The sequence below is a fragment of the Ursus arctos genome, unplaced genomic scaffold (assembly GCF_023065955.2).
Source record: "Ursus arctos isolate Adak ecotype North America unplaced genomic scaffold, UrsArc2.0 scaffold_26, whole genome shotgun sequence".
Taxonomy (NCBI): Eukaryota; Metazoa; Chordata; class Mammalia; order Carnivora; family Ursidae; genus Ursus; species Ursus arctos.
Genome location: NW_026622941.1, coordinates 40,042,221 through 40,062,558, shown reverse-complemented (window position 1 = coordinate 40,062,558; position 20,338 = coordinate 40,042,221). Strand labels below are relative to the sequence as shown.

At 55.6% G+C, this 20,338-nt stretch overlaps 1 protein-coding gene across 22 annotated transcripts; it reads right to left on the bottom strand.

The window, feature by feature from the left end:
- Positions 1-8: 8 nt before the first annotated feature.
- On the bottom strand, positions 9-20,323 carry PRPF40B (pre-mRNA processing factor 40 homolog B). Of its 22 annotated transcripts, none has more exons than XM_026501935.4 (26): positions 20,140-20,323; positions 14,002-14,082; positions 13,086-13,229; positions 12,713-12,778; positions 12,006-12,033; positions 11,751-11,776; positions 11,510-11,620; positions 11,108-11,228; positions 11,000-11,024; positions 10,578-10,781; positions 10,212-10,341; positions 10,065-10,129; positions 9,386-9,550; positions 9,176-9,284; positions 8,653-8,803; positions 7,800-7,933; positions 7,010-7,124; positions 6,771-6,862; positions 2,554-2,670; positions 2,188-2,325; positions 1,884-1,979; positions 1,597-1,683; positions 1,200-1,446; positions 916-977; positions 659-802; positions 9-558 (listed from the first exon to the last, which is right to left on the bottom strand). In XM_026501935.4, exons 1-26 carry the CDS (start codon positions 20,140-20,142, stop codon positions 466-468), a joined length of 2,754 nt encoding a protein of 917 aa, XP_026357720.1. In that variant the 5' UTR covers positions 20,143-20,323; the 3' UTR covers positions 9-465. The 22 variants fall into 22 exon arrangements, with proteins under 22 accessions (XP_026357720.1, XP_026357723.1, XP_048072654.1 ...); XM_026501938.4 differs by having other exon boundaries at positions 1,200-1,377; XM_048216697.2 differs by having other exon boundaries at positions 6,771-7,124.
- Between the last annotated feature and the right edge of the window lie 15 nt (positions 20,324-20,338).

Sequence of the window (20,338 nt, the reverse complement as noted above, 5' to 3'; positions counted from 1 at the left end):
GCCACTGGCCATGTTATAAATATTATTTAAAAAACAAAAACAAAACAAAACAAAACACACATACACTGGGTCCTGGGGCTGAAGGAAGGAGTGGTGGAGCCCGAGGGCCCAGGCAGGCAGGAGCAGGCACTGATGCTAGAGGGTAAGGACCCCGCCTGTCACCAACCTGTCATTCTTCCCTAGAGGCCCCTTCTCACATTTTCTCTACTGGCACCACCTGCTCCGCATGGCATCCCCATCTCCGGTCTGGGGCTGAGGGCGAGGACTGCGCTAGTTGCCTGGGAAGTGGAGGACCCTTGAAGACCACGAGCAACCTGGGCAGGTGCCAGCCGTGGCGTGCCGGGGGTGGGCTTACTTGAGGAAAGGTGGACACAGACCAGACTAAGAAAGGAGTCTAGTGCAGAGAGTGAGGGCGACCTAGGACCCACGGCCTCACACAGACCCGAGGCAGAGCAGCTCGTCGGGTCACTGGTGGTCATCCAGCTGCTGCAGAAGTGTCCGCCGCCGCCTTTCCAGCTCCCCCTCGCTCAGCTCACTTTCCGACGTGTCCCAGCCCGTCTGGTGGAGCAAAGGCACAGCTCACACACAGCCTCCCCCGAGGGCCACGGAGGCCTGGAGAGGGTGCTGACTGGGCTGGGGTCAGGCGCCTGCCTCTCACCTTCTCCTTCTTGATTCCAAAACCCGGGGAGCGGTTAGGGAGTTCTGCCCGCCGGAGCTCCCTGTCCTTGTCCTGTTCTGGTTCTTTCTCATCACTCTCCTTGCCAGCTTTCTCCTCAGGGTCTGTCTCGCTCTCAGGACTGTTCTGTAAGAGCCCAGAGTCCGCCTGCTCAGTTCCTGTGAAGGACAGCCCGGGAGGCGGCTGAAGAGCTCTCTCAACATAGCAGGACCCTGGGTAGAAGTCCCTTCTCTACGCACCGACTTGTGTCTTCTCTTCTTAGTCTTCTTTTTTGGTTTCTTGGCTTTCCGAAGGCCATGATCTGGAGATAGAAAATGCCCAGTAAGTCCCACAGGAGGAGGGAGGGCTCACTGCTTTCTTGGCCGCAGTCCTCGTTCCTTAGACAGGGAACTAGCTGAGGAAGTCTCTGTCCGTGCAGTTTCCCTTCCTTCTCCCAGTTCTCCCCACTGTGATGGGCGCAGACCTCCCGATCCACTCCACCCTCAGGGCGCTGAGGCAACTGCTCCAACTCCCAACTGCTCACCTGATCCAAGGAGAAGGCGAGCGGATGGGGAGCCCCGTCCTCCAAGGGCAGCACCCCCACTTTCAACCGAATCAAGTGAGGAAGAGGGCTCGGAGCCTGACTCCGAGGGGTTCCGCCTTCTCCGCTTGGGGGGTCGGAGAGACGGCGGGGGCAGCTCCTCCTCTTCCGACTCAGAGCCCTGGGCAGACCGGCAGACACATGTCAGCGCACAGGTTCTCTGGCCTCCAGAAGCCCTCAAGTCTGGGAACTGGGGACAGAGAGGAGGATCCAGGGCCAAAGGAAGTTTCAAATCTCACTCCAAGGGGAGGTGACGTAGGGAAAAAAACAAGAAAAGCGGCTCCTATTTCCCCAAGACAATCCAGCCTCCCCCCGACATCCCTTCTGCCCACCAACTCACTGAGGGCGAGTGGGAACGCTTTCGATGGTGCTTCTTGCCCTTTCTGCCGTGTTTTCGGCCTTTGGTGTGGAGGTGCTGGCATTCAGTCTGGTAGGGGCAGAGGGAAGGGTGAGGAAGGCGCCAGGGCTAGCCGAAGGAAGCACCCTGCACCGAAAATCTGGCTTTGCCTCCTCTCAAGTGAGGGAAAGGGGAGCCCCAGGGGTAGGAGGCCACTGGGGTCTCTGCTGAGGCCGACTGGGTGTTCATGAGCCCGGGACGGACGCGCAGGGTCAGAAGCTCTGCCTCACCTCCAGTACCTGCAGGAACTCCCGGAAGAGCCGGATCCGCTCCGACTCCAGGGTGATCTGCTCAAAGGCTGAGTCGCACACAAAGCGCTCACGGACCTTGAACGGGAGAGCACTGCTGATGAGACCAGCCCCGGCAAGGCACGGACACCGCCATGAGCACAGGGCAGGGCTGGGGCAGAGGAAGGAAGGGAGCTGAAGCTGGCCGCGAGCTGTGCTACGACTGGGGCGGGCCCCCAGTGGTGGAGAAGCACCGCTGCCCTCAGGACCGAGGGGGTGGTGTTTGGTGCCAGGCTGCAGCGCTGACCTCTTCCCAGGCAGTGCCCAGCTCCAGGGCAGGCACGGCCTGCCTCAGCATGCTTCGGAAGGCAGCCTCCCTGCGCCGCATCCTTCGCGCCTCCTCCTTCTCCCGCTCTCTCTCCCGCGCCTCTGCTTTCTCCAGCAGCTGAGGACAGAAAGAGGGCAGAGCAGGGTCACCCAGGAGGGGGGGCGCCCAGGCCCCACGCAGGCATACTGCAGGACATGGGAGGCTGGGGGCTGGGCTCTGGCCGCCACCCACTGAACGGAGGCGGGGGTGCGGGTACAGTCACACCGGGGCAGTGAGTGAGAAGGAATGGAACAAGGCACAGGGATGAGTTCGAGAACAGAGCGCTGGCCCCGCCCGGCCCCTCACACTGTTGAAGGTCAGCTTGATGTTGCCTGCGTCCAGCGCAGCAGCCCTCTTGTCAAAGCTTATGACGTGGGCGAAGTCCTCAAAGGCTGTGTTCACCTCCACGCAGAAGCCCCGGTCCTGTGGGCACAGCGGCGCATGAAGCAGGGGCCACCACGGGCCGAAGCCTGAAGCCGGCCTCCGGCACAGGCAGGGGTCAGACTACAGGATGCGCTAGAAGTCCCCCAGCCCCCAGAAGAGACCCACGGCACTCCGACGTACTTCTGCTGTCCAAGTCCTCACCACGTGATGACTAAGCCTCCCACGCCTGCCCTTGGTCTGGATGTCGCAGGGAGCGGAGGGGGCACCGATCCCATGGGGAGGGGAGCACGGTGTGCGGTGTGCGTGCGCCCTGTCTGCTGACTGATGCCTGCCTTTCTCACAAGTCATTCTTTGTTCCTTCGGCTTAAGGCTGGGCCCCACATGGGCCCTCCTGCTGCTCAGGAACTTCCTTGCATTCTGTCAACATCTGTCGGTCCCATCCTTTGGCTTATTTCTTGGGTGCTTACTATGCTGCCAGGTACTGTGCTGAGTGCTTCACACACCTTATCTCTTTTAATCCTCAGTATCGAAATTTAACCATAGGTCCTGGCCTCCTGAGTTTATGTGGAAGGAGAAACCAAGGTTTAGAGAAACTAGAGCACTTGCCCCCGGTCCCACAGCTAACTCTACCGCAGGTCCTTCCAACACCGAAGCCCATAGTTTGCAGCACTACCCCCACACAGATCACTCAGTCCTCAGGGGAATTCCAGGCCATCAGGTGTGCAACTCCAGAACACTATTAAAAATACCTCCCCTTCTCGAAGCACCTGGGCCAGACTCCAAGCTTCTCATCTATGCCTCCCAACACCTCCATGAAGCAGAGGCTTAGGAGAGTTATCTCACTGCGCCCAAGTCGACCCGGTGAAAAGTGGAGCCGCTGGAGTGTGCGTCAGTGGAGGCCCAGGCCCGGTCCCCTCCTCCGCCCACCGCACAGCACTAACTTGTGGCGGCCTTCCACCCACGGCACAGCGTGCTCTTGTCCATTTCGAGAGCATTTCCTCAACCCACGCTCCAGCCCCTCTCAAACATCCCAGTCTCTCTCAGGGGAGTGAAAGCTTCAATCCCACCTCTCCACTGGCTGCTTCCATCAAGCTCACACCCCTCACTCCTGTCCACCCTGCTCTCACCTTCCTCAAGCTAACAACCTGTGCTGCCTTCCCTTTGGTTCAAAATCTTTAAATGCAGCACACGGAAAACAAATCAACGTTTCGTGAACCTACTATAAGCCAGGCACTTTACAAATATTAGCACTGCCCACAACCATGCACATAAATTATCCCTATTCTACACATGAGGAAACTGAGGCTCAGACGTTGTATGACTTGCAGAGGTCTCAACCAACATACCGCCAGGCGTTACCTGACTCCAAGGTCTGCGCTGCACCCACTCTACCCTCTTTACAGACACTGCTTTCTAAAAGCGCTCATGTCCTCAGAGACAACTTCCAGGGGCCCCTTCTCGGTCCTCACTTGACTGATCCTTGTACGTGTGCTGCTCCCTTCGACGACCACCGTCTTGTCTCTCTGACCTCTTTTACTGCCTCTCTTGCCTGTGCTTGTTCCCCTGAGAACAGCACTTGGGTCTTTGCAACCTGGACTGTCCCTAGCAACCCCGGCCCCTCCATCCCTCCTGATTTTCAGACCCATAACAGACTGGATGTTTCACGGAAACTTCAAATTCAGTGGACCCCAAGAGAATTCATTCCCTGTGAGCCATCTGTCTCCACTCCCATGGATCTCCCAGGCCCAGATCTTCTGGCCTCCAGCTGTTCCAAGGCTCTCTGCATTATCCCGTGGGGTGAGAGGTGCCCTCACGGTCTGTCTGCCTAGTGGATGGCCACGGGGACTCCTGGGCTCATCGGCCTTCTGTACGCAGGAGCCCCAAAAGGAGAAGAGGTAAGGGAACTCTCTAAAGAAGCTTCTTTCTCAGGAGGTGTGGACAGACAGGACACAGCAAGAACGGGACTCCTACAGGGCCCGTCAGCAGGACCAGCCACTCTGTGGCAAAGATGTAAGCATCCAATGAAATGTAGCTCTCCTGGGATTCGATATTTATACTTTACGCGATCATCCTATTTAAAATATGGTCTTTGCTCTTTTCCTCCCCCCCCAGGTTACTTTCGAGACTAGTTCCCCAAATGGAATTCCTATTTTCTCCAGCCCTGTTCTGCTGAGTCCTCACTAATGGTACCATCGTCCCACCTCCGCCAACTTCAACCTCCCCCTTCCTTGCCCTCCATGTCACACGCAAAAAATCTATCCACTCGACTTCTGAGTGACTCCACCCTCCTGCTTTTAAACTTCTTTTTTTAATAGCAGAAACATTTTTTTCACAAAAATCTTATGTAGAGCCTCAACATATAAAAGAAAAACTGCTATACTTAAAACTAGAGGAAGGAGCATCAACTGTCCCTCTTTCTTGTCCCAAGGCACCCCTGAGGAAACCCAAGGGGAGGGGGGGTCCTCAGAAAAACACAGCTGGAGCACTACAGCTCTCCCTCATCTGCTGTCCCTGCTGCCTCTGCCAAGCTCATTCACCACCCAGACCAGCTCCCGCACCGCTAACCGTACCCCAGTCCTGTACTGCTCCGACTTTTCTACCAAAGGGCCCTAACAGCAGGGAGAGAGCCTGCGGGTGAGCCAGAAGAGGACAGCTCAAGCGCCAAATCTGCTCGAATCACCGGCCACTGTGACTTTTCAGTGTCCCGAGGCTTCAAATACTGTCTCTCCCCCACCGATCCCTAAGGACGCAAGCACTCAGTCTGAGAGGCGCTACTCTGCACTCGGACCCCGTGGCTCTTCCAAGACATCCTCCGACCATACCGTTCCCTGGCTGCCCATTACTTACAAGATAAAAACGCAAACTTCTTATGTTAGCATTCAAGGTATTTTACACCTAGGGCTCTCCTTCCAGACTGGGCCGTCGGGTCCCAGCGAAGCAGGAAGCCACAGGACAATAGGGCATGTGTTACCTAATGGTAAGGACTTTTAAAACGTTATGTTTGTATTAAACAGCGAAGTAATACGGTATGAAGATACAACACCTGCGTCTGGAAGCAAAACTCAGGACTTCAGAGAAACGCTGCGTGTGCAGCCACGTTCCTAGCTCTATTCTCAGACCCTTCTGCCCCAGGTGCCAAGTCACTGCCCCAAGATCAGGTATGCGTCGGTGGAAAATCCCCCATTTTTCAGATGAGGAAACTGAGGCTCAGAAAGGTTAAACAGTCTGCCGAAGGTCACACAATTAGTAAGCGGTTAAGCTGGACTCGTGTCCCAGGCAGTCTGCCTCTGCACCGCTGTTCCTAACTGCTGTGCGAACTGCCTCCCCAGCGCCTTTGCGTGTTCTTCACTTCCACCAACGAACACGCTTTCTCTTTGTTTTTTCCTTCTGAAACACGAGGCTCTTAGTGCAGCAATCACTCTTCCATCTTTGGTGGACACGGACGTTGAGAACTCTCTCTCCAGTGTAAGACAAGCAAGGTGGCTGCAAGGTGCCACTAAACTCGCTGCCACGCCAGAGTGGTGGCAGGCACGTGAGGTTAAGGATGGCATGCCCCTGAGGCCACTGAATGCCTTGCAAAACCAGCCCGGTGCTGCTAGATAATCCGTATTTTTAAGAGAAGCTGAAGACCTAGATTTTTCTGTACAATCTCCTAATTTAAAAATGTTAGCAACAAAGTTGAACTTTTTCTAAAACGCTGTACAGGCCAGAAGGAACATCTCTGTGCGCTACCAGCTTACGATTAGCTGTGGCCCTTGCTCCTCAAACCTGCCGCGCCTTTCCCACCCCCTCGCCTCTGCTCCTGCAATACCCTGTGCCTGGGACGCCGGCCTCCTCCACCTGCTCGTTCTTAAAGGTGCAGTGCAAAGAGCAATTCTGGTGATTCTCGTCTCCGATAGGACTTGCCCCCCTCCATAATAAGTGTCACGTTTATCTTCCTCCTAGGCCATGAGCTCCTTATGGCCAGCAACTGCAACTTTCTTATTTCTGTGTCCCCGGTGCGCAGTCAGGGATCTCAGCAGATCTCTGCTGAACAGAGCCACGCTGCTCTGGCCATACAGGACATAATCAGGGAGTCCTGTCCAGAGAGGTGCCCTGCACCCAGTCTGCATCCATCCACAACCCCGGGCCTCCCTCACCTTAAGGATGTCCTTAATGATCTTCTTCTCATCATGGAATCGTGCCTTCAACTCCTCCACATAGAACTTGAACAAGTCCAGAGGGGTGGAGCCTGCGGGGGAGGGAGGGAGGGGGGCCTGGCGGGCGGCAGCTTCCCGAGGCCTGGGGGAGGGGTCGAGGACAGGACGAGGGAGTGGGGTGCAGAGAGGCTGGCGGGACAGGAAGCCAGGCCAGAGAAGGGGGAGCCTGGCTGCCTTACCCGGCTGGCCCAGCATGTTGGCAAAGCGGACATCAGTGCTGACAGCTGGGTACAGCTCCATCCAGGTGGACATAGAGTGCAGCTGCCCTGTCTCGTGCAGCTCGTCCAGGAAGGTCTGAGCAGGGAGAGGCCAGTTATAGGGAGAGTGAGACAGCGAGAGAGGCAGAGCCAGGGACTGGGGAGGAAGAGAGGGGATGGGAGGGAGAGGCCGGGACAATCCAGACTGAGGAAATGCAGGCAACGGAGGCAGAGATGAAGAGCTACAAATGGGGAGGCAGAGAGCAGTGAAAATGGAGAGAATGTAAATACAGAGAGGGACAGACTCAAACATGACGAGGAGCCGGACTAGAAGGCGGAGAAATAGAAACTTGTCTGCAGCATGTCCTTCCTGCGGCTTGCTCTCAGCTTCCCGAAGTGTTAGAGCTAAGGAACCCCCACCACGATCGCCACCGCTGCCACCTCCAAGCTGTGGGACACGCTAGCTCTGCCCATCTGGCTCCCCACCAAAGGGAAATGAACTGGGAGCTGCCAGGCTGTGCCTTTAGGGTGCTCCCTGCTGGCAGCTTCTGGGTGGTGCATTCATCTAGTCTCCCGCGAGGAGCACGGCCTCCGGGGGAGGGGACACAGCAGGGGCAGAGCCACAGGTGCAGGGCAGCCTGGTGGAGGAGGCACTGCACGGGACCGGGCAGACACGGCACAGCGGGCCTAGCCGCAAGGAGGCAGGGCATGGGCAAGGGCGGGGTACGGCCCGGGTGGAGCTGAGCGCCTCTCCGGCGGGCAGCAAAGATACCTGGAAGGCCTCCCGGTTCTTGCGTTGCTGACGCCGCTCCCGAAGGCGGGCCCGCTCCCGCTCCTCCTCCTCCTCCCTCTCCAAAGCTCGGATGTGCTCCTCGAAGCAGATCAGTGCATCTTCCTTGTCCATGTCTAAGCACAGGGAGGAGGCTCAGCACCAGTGGGCCACCCTCGCCGACCCCAGCACCCCTCCATGTTCAAAGGTGCTGCCTCAGTAGGTGCCGGGGTCCCCCACGGTGGGGGCGCAAGGGGAGCAGAGGCCTCTGCGGAAGAGGAGACTGGAATGGTGGTTCTGGAGAAGGGTTCATTAACGTATGAGAACAAAATCAGCAAGTAGGCAGCTCTTGTGAAGTCAGTTACTGGAAGTAATCCTATGAGACCGGTCATCTCGGGATCTGAAGTTTTGTGTTTTATGGAACTGGAAATCAATTAGGCTTTGATGAAAGTTCAGAGGGTCTATTTCTGATACTGCCAACGACTACAGGCCAACAACAGCTCATTGTAACAACATGCGACCAGTTAAGGCCCACGGGCCATGACAATTTAAGACCATATTCATAGGAGTTAGAAAAATCATTCTCTCCCGGCCTTCTGACACCTATCCTAGAGCTCCTTCTTCAAGGACACACAATGGCCGGGTCAACAGTGGACCCCGGAGTGGGGGGGGGGGGGTCCCAGCATTCTAGCATCTCCAGCCTCTGGAGAGATACAGGGACTGAGTGAATGCTGAGGACCCCTGGACATCCCGGGGGGGGGGGGGGAAGAAGTGCAGGGGAGCAGTATGAGGCAGGCTCCAGGGTCCCAGGTCGGTGAGGAAGGGGGGACAGGCGGGAGCGGAGACCCGGGCTTACTCTGCAGCTGGTGGTCCTGAGCAAAGCTGGGGTTATCCATGAGGTACTGCTGGGCCTGGGACCACGTAGTTTGGAAGTTGACACTACTCATCCCATCCAGGATGCTCTTCAGGGCCTGGATGTTGCGGCGCCGGAGCTGCTTGGCCTGTTCCTGGGGAGCCACAGCGTCAGGGTCAGGGTGAGGGAGGGCAGGTCGGAGCTACTCAAGTGGGCCTGGGCAGAGGAGCGTCTGGGGAAAGGCAGGCAGCTAGGGAACCCTAGGAGGCCCAGACTCAAGACTTCCACATCCGGGAAGGAGCGCGGATTACAGACCAACCCCTCACAGACGCCCTCCTGACCTCCCACACCCACGTTGTAGACCCCGAGCAGAAGTGGGGGGATGTGCAAGTGCCACACCAGCTTCCAAGTGAGGAGCTGAGACCCTGGGGCAGTGGAGAAATGAATGGCTGGGTTCCGCAAGGACGCAAAGACATGAAAAGCCTCAAGTAAGACAGACTTGACGGATCCAGCCAGTGACTGTTACCTTCTCCTTCTTGGCCAGGAAGAAGAGGACATCATCATAAACCTCTTTTCGATCCCTCTCAGGGACCACAGCCCACACCTCCAGCTCCCCAAAGGTCTGTTCTGCCCGCCTGTGGAGCATATGGGCCGTAGGTAGGCAGGAAGGGGACAGAGACCCTGGGCCCATGTGTTCTCAGGGTTCCCAGACCCCACCCCAGCCTGGCCCCCTGACCGGTAGCGGGTGGTAGAGGTCATGCGTTCGTGCTGCTCCAGGAAATGCTGCAAGGTCTGCTTGGCCTCCTTGGCCCTTAGCCGGGCCTCTTCCTTCTCTTCCTTCTCCCGCTGCGCCTTGTAGGCATTGAATGCCTGCTTTTTCTCACTCAGTTTGGGCAAGGCACTGGGGTGGAAAGGGTGGGAGTGGGGTGGGGATAGAGGAGTCACCCTGAACAGCCCACCAAGCAGGGTCACGGCACACGGAACTGAGTGAGGGGTCCATGCATGGGCACAGCAGGCTGCAGGGAGGCAAGACGGGTCTCTGGGATGAGGGGAGGGGCGGGAGGCAGTGAGGGGGAAGACGGGGCTCCAAGACACTAACACTGAGCCCTTTTGCTCTGGGGTTCTCAAGGTGCATTCAGGCCTCCACCCTATCCAGCCCCCTCACCCCAATTAATTCAATTCGAATCAATTCAATTCAACAAGCATTTATTGAATGTCTCGTGTCAGATACCTTTCCCCTCCTCCTCCTGGAGGCCCTCCAGCTTCTCTTTCCCCTGCACCCTTGCCCTTCTATCACTCTCCTGACTCAGGCCCCTCTGGGGCCTGAGTGTTGAGCTGGGGCTTCTCAGGGAGGCCCTGGCCCAGCCGCTCACAAACACAGTCTGGAGGGCCTGGCTCCCTCTGCCCAGGCCTACCTGTAACGGGGGTCGGTGACCACCATCTTCATGGCCTGTTCCCACGAGGCATTGGAGGGGACAGCCTAGAATGGAGCAGGCAGGGGTCATGGGGCCTGCCCACTTCCAGGCCCCTCCAGGCCTACCCTGGGAGCCCCACCCCCGCACCTTATCCCTCAGCAGCTCCTTGAAGGCCTGCTTTGCCTTCTCCCGGTTGCTCCAACTGAGGCCAGACCTCTCTGGCTCTGGCTTTGATTCCTCTTCCTCCTGCTGTGGTGGCTGATGCTGTCCAGTAGCACTGGGGGGCAAAGGGGACTCAGCCACAGCATCTCCCAGGCCCCACAGCTTTCAGTGCCCTATGTTGTCAGGAGTATGCCACCCTCTCCTGGCTCCCCAAAGCAGCCCTTTTCTGCCCTCCAGAGGCCATGCCCAGATCTTCACACCCTTCCCAAGAGGCCTGGCAGAAATCAAGGGTTGAACTAGGCTGGGAGCTTGAAGCCAGCATCTGGAATGCCTCGGGGGGGCAGCCCTCACCTGCTGGGGCCCTCCTCCGGCTGTTGCAGAAAGCCCTGCTCCACAGGCTGGGCAGCCTCTGACATATCGCAATCTTCACTCCCACCTGGCTCAGGCTCTAGAAGGCCCAGGGGCAGAGGGGTGGGGCCGGGCGGCCCAGGCGGGGGCTCAGGCTGGGGCTGAGGCGGCTGCGGCTGCAGTATCTGGGGCTGCTGCTGCTGTTTCCTGAAGTGGGTCGGAACGGCAGTGTCCAGGAGTGGAGCAGAGAGAGGGACCGTCAGGGGCCAGCTGGTCTCTATCCTGCGAAGCACTGGGGCCGGGGCAGGCCGCTCCACAAGGAGACTGACAGCTGGCTCTTCCACAGAGTAGGGATCACAGAGAGTGTCCACCCCCACCCCTCAGGCGGCCCCAAGTACAGGTGGGTAGGTGGGCAAGTCACTCACCCTGCAGCCTCCTGTTTGACTAGAGCTGCAATGGGAGAAGATAACATGGTCACAGGGTGGCAAGGGCCACCCCCCAGAACCGCAGCCCAGGCCCCAGCCCCTCCTCACCCTCCAGGTCATCCAGGTCCTTGGGCCGGGTCCAGCGAGACTCCTTACTCTGGTTGTTATAGTAGTAAGGTTTGCCTGTGTCTGACTTGTACTCTTTCCAGGGACACTGGGACAGCAGCAACTGCAAGAGGATGGGTCAAAGGACATCAGTGGGCTGGGCATGCCCTCTAGCTACAGTCGGGGGAGCTAAGGGGAACCAGTGAATAGGGAGTTTTTAGCTACCACCTGCCCTGGCTCAACATGAGGGAAGACAAACTTCCTGAGATCCTAGGGAGGCTGGGGGAATGGTCAGGGATCTTGGGATCAGAGGAACCATGTGTATGGTTACAGACTCAGGGGAGGCCAAGGACTCGGAAGGGTCAGGGCAGCTGAAAGGAAGGGCCAGAAAGCCCCGCTCAGGACCTCTGCCTTGGACTTGAGCACGCTGGGCTTCTCCCACACGGACTGCTTGTCGTCAGCATTGTAGTAGTAGATGCGCCCGTCAGGGGCCACATGCTCACTCCACAGGGCCCTCTGGGGGGGGCACAGAATGGTGGTCAAGGCCCCATCCCCAAAGCTTCTCCTCCTTACCCCAAAGATTTAACCATCAGCCCCCCAATGTTCAGCTTTTCTACCCAAAGACCCCTGAGTTGGAAGAACTCACCGGAGGGCCTGTCCCAGCCACAGCAGCTAGAAAAGAAGCCAAGGGAAATATTAAGTCCTTGCCCCGACCCTCATCTTATCCCACCTATTCCTCCCCTACTCCATCCCCAATAAATATCCCCTGGTCCCATCAACATCCCAGGCTCCCTGGCATCCCAACAGGCATGATCCAGGGTGGGCTCTAGTCCACGGTCCCCTCTCCCCTGTACCCCCCCAACCTCCGAGGCTGGGGGGAGCAGACCCCCAGAAGACTCACAGCTGGCTGTGTCCGCACCCGGAGCCGTCTGCCGAAGAAAGAGGAGGGGGAAGGGTTGGGGCCAAGCCCAGTGGCCCCCAGGACCCAGGCCATGGGGGATGAAGAAGCAGGCCAGGCCAGGATCCATGTGTCCTGCTCCCAGGGACCTCTGCTCCCTAACAAGCATCCCCCACCCTCTGGGGCCGTGGCTGTAGGATCCTATGGGGAACCACAGAGCAGCTCTGTTCTTTGTTTTCCTCAAGTGAGAGTATTTTGTTGAGTCAACCTCCGAGGCCCCTCTTCCATAGTGGATGCCAACTGCTACATCCTACCCAGACTCTACTACACTGAGCAATGGCACAGGAAGGTACGATGAGATCCCCAGGTGCTGTTGCTTCCGCTAGAGACAAAGATGTGAGGAGGGACTCTGTTCAAGTGTCCACAGTGCCAGCTCTATGATGGTAAGCAGTGTCAGCCACGACTATGTTCCTTAAGGGAGCTGGGCACAGCGAGGAGTAACAAGAGAGTAACATGCCTTTGGGGAAGAGTGAGAAACTAAAAGAGCAGAGTATGTGGCTGGAGAAGAGGACTTGAGTGTGGGGAGTGCTGCCTGGACCAGGATGGATCCGATGAGAAGAGGGAAAGAATGGAGGCCATTCCCGGTACTCCGAGTCAGACCCACAGGGCTGCAGGGCAAGGCCTGCTTCCTGCTGGCCCCCAGTGCTTACCGCTGCGGTGACAGGCACCGCTGGCATCAGCATTCCTGGCATCATGGGAGGTACCATTCCTGGTATCTAGGGATACAAAGAAGACAAAAACAACTACCGAGGTGAGGGCAGGCACAAGCAAGGCAGGCTCCTGAGAGATCCCGTTCGGGGCCATGACCTTCACATGGCCCCCCTCTAGACAATCCCCAAGTTTTGGGCTCTCAGCCCAGCCAGAGAGTTTTCTCCCATCATTCAGCAGACAAATCCACATGGGCCTAGCCAAAGCTCCCTCCCTTCTCTCCCTACTTCCTAAAGTCCAGAAGCCCATTCTCACCTCCACCCCCAGCTGGACTCACGGGGTTTTCTGAGGCACTGGTGCAGGAGAGAGGATTACCTGCGTGAGTGGTGGTGGTGCCCCCATTGGTGGAAGCATTGGGGGCATGATGCCAGGTGGCATCGGGGGGATGGCTGGTGGTCTCTGACTCATGGGGGGTAGTCCCATCGGAGGAAAGGGTGGGGGGATTCCTGGAGGGGGCATCTGGAAGTGAGGAAAGGAAGGGACACTGAGCAGAAAAGACACCTCCTTGGACCTGTCAGGGAATATCCACTTGTCTCCCACCCTTCTCAACCCTCCACCCCAGGTCTGAGGCAATTCCAAGGCTTTGGTTCGAGAAGCATAAAGCATGAAACTGCCTGCTCCTCACCACTGAGAAAGATGGAAAACTGGGGGTTGGGGGGCTCTTCTGGGTCTAACAGGCAAGCACACGGTTTCTTCAGAAGTAGGGAAGGGAGAGGGAAAAGTCTAACTGCCACCAGACTGTGGCTGGAAGGCTCCATCTCTTCAGCAACTCTCCCCAAAGAGGCCTCTCAGAAGCAGGGCCAGAAGGCAGGATTCCAGGTACCCACATCCCCCAGTCCCCTGCCTCCCATCCCTTTTTCTCCAGCTTGATGACCACCAGCTGCTACTTCAGCCTGACTTCTGTGGCACATTGAAAGAACAGAGGAGTAGTGAAACAGAAAGGCAGCCCCACCGTGCCCTCACACTAACAGGGTCTTTTCCCTTCCACTTCTCCTACCCCAGCCCCAGTGTGTCCCAAGGACAAAAAGACAAAAGGGGAGCTGTCAGCTTTATGGACTGGGAGCTTAACAGCAGCTCCCCCCACCCCGATGCCCAAGCAACACCACCCCTTTCCAAGGGCAGCAGAGGAGGCAGGACACAAAACCGTGCTGGCGACGCAGCGGTGCTAGGGACCGGGGAGATGGGGGTGCAGGCTGGAAAAGCCAAGCCCAGGGAAAGACATAAAACTTACGAAGGGTGGTGGCATCATGGGGGGCCCCGGTGGGAAGGGGGCAGGCGCTGCTGGGGGCCGGGGACCAGAATCGGGAACCGACTGTTGAGGGAGAGAAAAGTCATAGGACCCAGGATGGGCAAAGAGATGGGCTTTTGCAGAAGGGAAGCAGAGCGGTGAGGATGAAAAAGGAGCACAAAGTTCAGAGGAAGGGTCTCCTGGCCCGGTTTCCTGCCCACGCCCAGCTCTGAGCCCTGGCTAGGTCTGCTCTCTTCCACCAGCCAAGAGCCAGCCGGCCGGGCCCATTCCAGGTCGTCTTTATCGCGCCAGAACCACAGAAGAGATGGAGGCGGCTGTACCACAGGCCCAGTCTGGCTCTTCCCGATGCTTTTCATCCATTCTCCCAACTATGGGCAAGGCTGTGCCTTCTCAAGCCTTAAACACAGGTCTCTCATTCCCAAAGCAGCCAGGGAGGAAGTGACCTCTTTTCCCGTCCCCCTACCTGAATTCACCCCAAAGCCCTCTAAACCCCAAACAGTCACCACGTCTTCTTGAGAGCTAGCCTCCCTCTCTCTTCACTGTGGGGGGGGGGGGGGGGACAACTGGCCTCATCGTTACTTCCTCGCTCACTCTTTGACACCTCCCACTCCCAATCACCCTCTCCTCTACGGCTCTACTCCCCCTCCCCTACGGATCCCAAACTCCTCTCCCTGTGGCTGAGACTTGGAACAGCCCACATCTCCCTGTCCTATGCTTACTAGCTGCCACATCCCATTCCGCAGTCGTTGGCTTAAATACCACTTGCTCCCAGGAGCCTTCCTGACTGTTGAATTTATTCTCTATCTGATGCCCTTCTTAGTTTCCTGTTGTATACAGTTTCGTAATTATTATGTTTCCCCTTACTAATGTGTGATAACATTCCATGAGGACAGGGATGTGTCGGACTTATTGAAAACTGGACTCCTGGTACCTGCCACAGTGTCTGGCACATAATGGGTACTCAATAAATATTGAATGAATGCAAGAAGGAACAAATGAAGGAACAAACACTCCCAATTCTAAAAATTCATCCTATTGATATAGCCAAATTCATCCTATAATGGCCAAAATGATATGTGTATGTTTCCATTCCAGCATTATTCGTATCTTCTATAAACAGAAGATTGGAATCAGCCTAAATACCCGTTACATATGAAATTATAAACAAACATAAAATGGAATATTATGCAGTCGTAAAAAATGAAGAAGTTCACTGTCTTGATAGGAGCAATCTCTAAGATACATTAAAAAGTGGAAAAAATGCAAATGGCAGCAAGTGGGATCATTTGAATGAAAGCTGGAGAGAAAAGATGACATAAAGAAATCAGCAGAAGGGGGACTGAGGTGGGAAGGGAAACTTCTCACTGTATGTATGTCCTTTTGTAACTTTTGAATATGGATCCATGTGACTATAGTACCCATTCCAAAAAAAAAATCTTTTCAAGTGAACTGAGGCTTGGAGATAGAGCTAAAAGGCTGTGCCCTTCCTCCTTTTGCTTGAGGGTTAGAGAGTTTCAGGGAGGAGTTCTAGGGAAAGCTGGTAGCTGGCTGAAGAGGAGCCATCCCACTGCTGCCCAACTTCCCTATTTCCCCAGTGACCCCTATGTTGAGAAGGCTCGGCATTTAAAGATGCTTCCTAATCTCTACCTCTCATAATATCTGTCCTTCCTCTTTACCCACCCATCTCGTCCTAAGGAGAGAAGGGGATAAGCCACACTATTCCACCTTAAATCACCTTTCTCAGTGTTCAACTACTCTGGCCCCGTATTCAGACCTGCTCCTTACAGAGACTGTCCTTAGCATGGGAAGTCAGAAATTAATCAACGTGGGAGGAACTCCAATTCTCTGTGCTACACTTGCCCATCTCCAGCTGCCTTAGGACCCTCTCTGACCTCCCAGATGCTACGTAACCACGTCTGGGTCCTACCAGGCTCCAGAGTTGCCCATCTGAGATTGGCACCACCATCCATACAGTTGTCTAAGATGGAAACTGGTGAGTCGTTCTCCACACCTCCCTCTTGTCAATACGTCATTGAGTCCTGCTAACTGTACCTCATACACATTTCTTGAATTCGTCCACTTCTCTCCATTTCCTCCTCCGCCCCACCACCCCTCTTGTTTTCATCTGATCTTCTGTAGTAGTCTCCCCACATCCACAACAAGCTCATCAAAACGCACCTCAAATCATGTTACTCCCTGCTTAAAATTCTTCAGTGGCTCCCATTGTTCTTAGGGTAGACACCAAAACTCCTCCCCAAGGCCTGGGAGGCTGTGGGAGGTTTGCTTCCCAACTGCCTCGCCAGCCTCATCCACGCTGAGCTCCTGGGTCTTCACTCACCTGCTCTCAGTTCTCCCACATCAGACCTGCAGCTTGCCTGGCACGACTTCCTGCCGACCCCACACACCTAGCCTACAGGTCTCACATGACCAGTCGTCGCTTCCTCAGGAAAGGCTTCCTCCCAGGCCAGTGGCCTAGGCTTAGTCAGAGCCCTCTTTCACGTGCTCGTGTACCACCCACCCTCCCCTTTAGCGACTACCCACTGGAAGTTTAGTCACTTCCATAATGCTGATTGTCCCATTATTTTATGTGGCCACTAATAAAAAAACAAATGCCACCACTTAAATGATACTCTGTCGATTTTAAGATGTCTTGCCAAGAAATTTTAAAATGTGAGTCTTAGGATCAATGAAATATCTGTTGCCTCCACCAGATCTTAGACTTGAAGGGCCAGGGACTTTGCCTGTTTGGGCTTACCCTGATCTGCTATCCCCACTGCATTTTCCTCACTGCCCCCCACCGGAACACAGAAGGTGTTAGTAAGTATTTGTTGACTTAGTATTTGTTGACAAAATACAACCACTGATAAGGCCTTGTAGTTATTCAGGGAACACAGAATTGTCAGAGCTGGAGGGGACTCTGGCAACCATCCAAGGTAGTCTCCTTGAGACTGATGAGAAAAAGAAGGGGAATTATCAGTCCCAGGCTCCACCATGGTCAGGGACAGAGCCAGGACTGGATCCAACCTGCCCTCCACTCCTACCCCCTCAGTTCTTGCCACAGGAAGCAGGTCTGTTTTTTCACTCCAGCATCTTCCTAGCTACCCATGTGGTTAACTCAGCAAGGATCCAACCCTTCCTTGAGAACTAGTGGTGGCTCCCTACTGCTCACCTTACAGAATCTGACCTAACATTCAGTCTTTCAGCAAGACCCATCTACTCTTCTTGGCTCCGCCCGACTCAATGGCTTCCCTCCTCCTCTCTGCACAGCAATTGTTAGGTTACACCATGTGTTCCTTTTATCCTACTTTCTCAAGTGTCTCTCACTTTCTCAAGATGATCCAACATTCACCTCCTTCAGATTACCTTTACTATTATCCTCCACACATACACATACTCCTCCCTCCCTGTGTCCCCTCAGGATAAATGCTGCACTACTTGGCACTGATGACACGCTACTCTGTGGATGTTTGCTGGGTGTTCCCCACAGGAAAGCCTGTCTCCCTACTTGGGAGGAGATTTCTCCATATTGGGGGATTATGTTTTCTCCTCTTAAGCCTCCCCTTGAGTGTCTAGTCAGGGCCCTGCATACAAAGTGCTGTGACAGAATGCAGACTCATCCTTAACCTTATTTGATTTTTGCATGCTGGAATAGCCTAAAACAGGCAAATACGTGCGTGCGCGCCCATGTGTCCAGGTACATTTGTATAAATTCTCTGGGTAAAGGCGGCCTATAATGAGATGGACGTCTTGGCAGAGGCTATCTGTATGGCTGGGGAAAGGGAACTGGAATCAAATACTGGCATGGGAAAAACCTACATAATAAAAAACTCACTGTATGTGAGCATCTTTAACTTGGCATATGTGCCGCTGAAGCGAGCACTGACCGTCTTTAACTTGGAACGGAGACCCCTGGCCAGGATCCAGATGCTGGACTGTTTTGGACAGTTCCCGCAGAGGACAGAGCGACGGAATGAACATATATTACCATGGAACTTCCACAGCCCTCCCTTCCCTGGGCTTCCCGTGCAGTGTGTATACTTTTCTTCCTGAAACACCCCTGCCCCTATCTCACTTGCTGCAGTGCCTGGACAACTGTGGGTCTCATTACACCTTGGGGCAAGACTGAAGTAACTCGTGTGACAGAGGGATACAGGAAAGGGGCTGAAAGAGCAGATCCTGTGTCTTTCCTGGAACAAAAACACATATGTGGGCTGGAGAGAGACGAAGAGACAATTGATCATCTGGTCATCATGTGTTCACCTGGGCCACTGGAAGGACCACTCCCCCCAAAGGTGCAATCAATTCTTCCACATCTAAGCGGCATCTCAGAACTAAAGATTCAGAAGAAAGAATAAAAGGGGAAAAGAACAAGAATGGAGAGACGGAAGGAAGAGTGTGGAAAGAGGGAATAGCTAATAACTAATATTTATTGAGTGCTTATTACGGGCCAGATATCATGTCAAACAATCATTTAATCCTTGCAACCTAATAGGTTATTATTGTCCCCATTTTATAAATAAAGAAACTGAGGTTCGGAGAGATTAAATAACTTGACCAAGGTTCCAAAGGATTAAACAGCAGAGGCAGGTTTGGAATCCATGCAGCCTGACCCCAAGCCTGTGCTTTCAACCACTCCACAAAGCTGTCTCCCAGCAAGGATGATGGTGCCACAGCTATCTCTTACAAACTGATTCTCCTCTTTTCTTTTCACCCCAACCCACAACACACAATCCTGAAATCCTCCAGGTGATCCCAAGGATGGTCTGGTCTGACTTACTCCCTAAAGGGATTTGTGTTGGAAAATGAAAGCTGGAAGGCACACCTCTCAGAAAGAGTACCTCTCATCAAAAAGAAAAATACCACAGAGGCCGAGAGACCAGCCAATTACCCTGAAGTCAACCTTTACCTGCTGCCCTGCTTCAGCTGCCCCAACAGTGCCAGCCCCCTCCGTGTTCAAGACCATCCTAGTCCCCACTCCTCTATACCAGCCTTAGTATATTCCTCCTTCTCCCCACAGATATTGGCTGTCTACTAGAAAATAGCTTCCATTGCTTCTCTCTGTCCTGCCTTCTCCTCAGAATGAAGACCTCACTCTGGTCTTCATTTTCTTGGGTTAGGTCTCTCTCCTCTGCCACTTTCAGAGTTCCTCCGTCCCTCCAATAGGATGCCAGAGGCGCTGGCTAGCCTGCTCCAGCCCTGCAGGCTTTGTGCCGACCATCCCCCACATCCCTGGGGATTTTCTGCAGCCCCAGCTAAAGGCCTCGCCTCCATCTTCAGCCTGTTTTCCCTTGCTTCCCCACATCCTAGAACCCATTCTCCTGAACTCTTTCCTCAAGAACCACTCCATTTTGAAGCTGGAAAAGATCTGGGGTATCATTCTCATGCATTTTCCTTGGTTGTTTTTGTTTTTTTTTTTTCTCAAACCGATGGGAAATGTGAGGCCCAAAGAAAGGTAGTGACTTGCCCAAGGTCACACAGAGTTGTCAACACAGTTTGTTGATGGCAGAGCCAGGGTTGGGACCAAGGGTCCTCTGCTTTCTCATTTCTTGGACTATCCAGCACTAGATGGGGGCCGCCGCCTTTCTTTCCTCAGGAGACAATGCCCCCTCACCTCAGGAGACAATGCGGGAAACGAAGGAGGGGGTCTCCAAGCGATCTTACCGGGCATCCAGGGCTTCCAAAGGAAACAAACACTGGGCCTGACGAGGGCGTGTGGCACGCCAAATACCCCGCAAGGGGAAACTGTGGCCCCCAGCTCTCCCCTTGTCCCCCGGTTCCCACATTCCCCGCCCCCTCTCCTTTCCTGACCTTTCTCCACAAACCCACCCTTCTCTCCTTCCCTTCCTCCTCCTCACCCAGTCCCGCAACTCTCGCTTCCCTCAACCCCCCCTCTCCCCCACCCCCGCCATCCTCCATCATGGCCTCCCCGCCCCTTCTCCCCCAAATCCCCGCTCCCCTCCCCCTCCCGGGCTCCTTTCCCTAACCCCTCATGCCCCTCGCCCTCCCCCGGGGTCCCGGGTACCCCCGGCGGCCTCCCCGCTCCCCCCCGGCCCCGGCCCGGGCCGCCGGGGGCGCTGTGGGACCGCCCCGGGCCCCTCCACCCCCGCGCGGGGACGTTACCATGCCAGAGCCTCCGAGCAGCTGGGCCGGCTCGGCCCACCCGCCAGTAAAAGCCGCTCTGATTGGCCGGGCCGCAGCCGGGAAGGCGGGGCCAGTGGGGGGTCGCACCCCTTGGTGGCCGGGGCTCCGGTCGCGCCCGCGGACCAGCCGGGCCCTGCACCGGCCCGGAGCGCCCGGGCCCGGCCCCGCCCCCGGCGCG

Coding starts and splice junctions, on each gene's coding strand:
- PRPF40B (XM_057318888.1), bottom strand. CDS start 13,376: ATGCTTTATGCTTCTCGAACCAAAGCCTTGGAATTGCCTCAGACCTGG. Junction 9,551..10,064: donor GTCACCGACCCCCGTTACAG/GTAGGCCTGGGC, acceptor TTTCCACCCCAG/TGCCTTGCCCAAACTGAGTG. Junction 7,125..7,799: donor AGAACCGGGAGGCCTTCCAG/GTATCTTTGCTG, acceptor CTCCCTGCTCAG/ACCTTCCTGGACGAGCTGCA.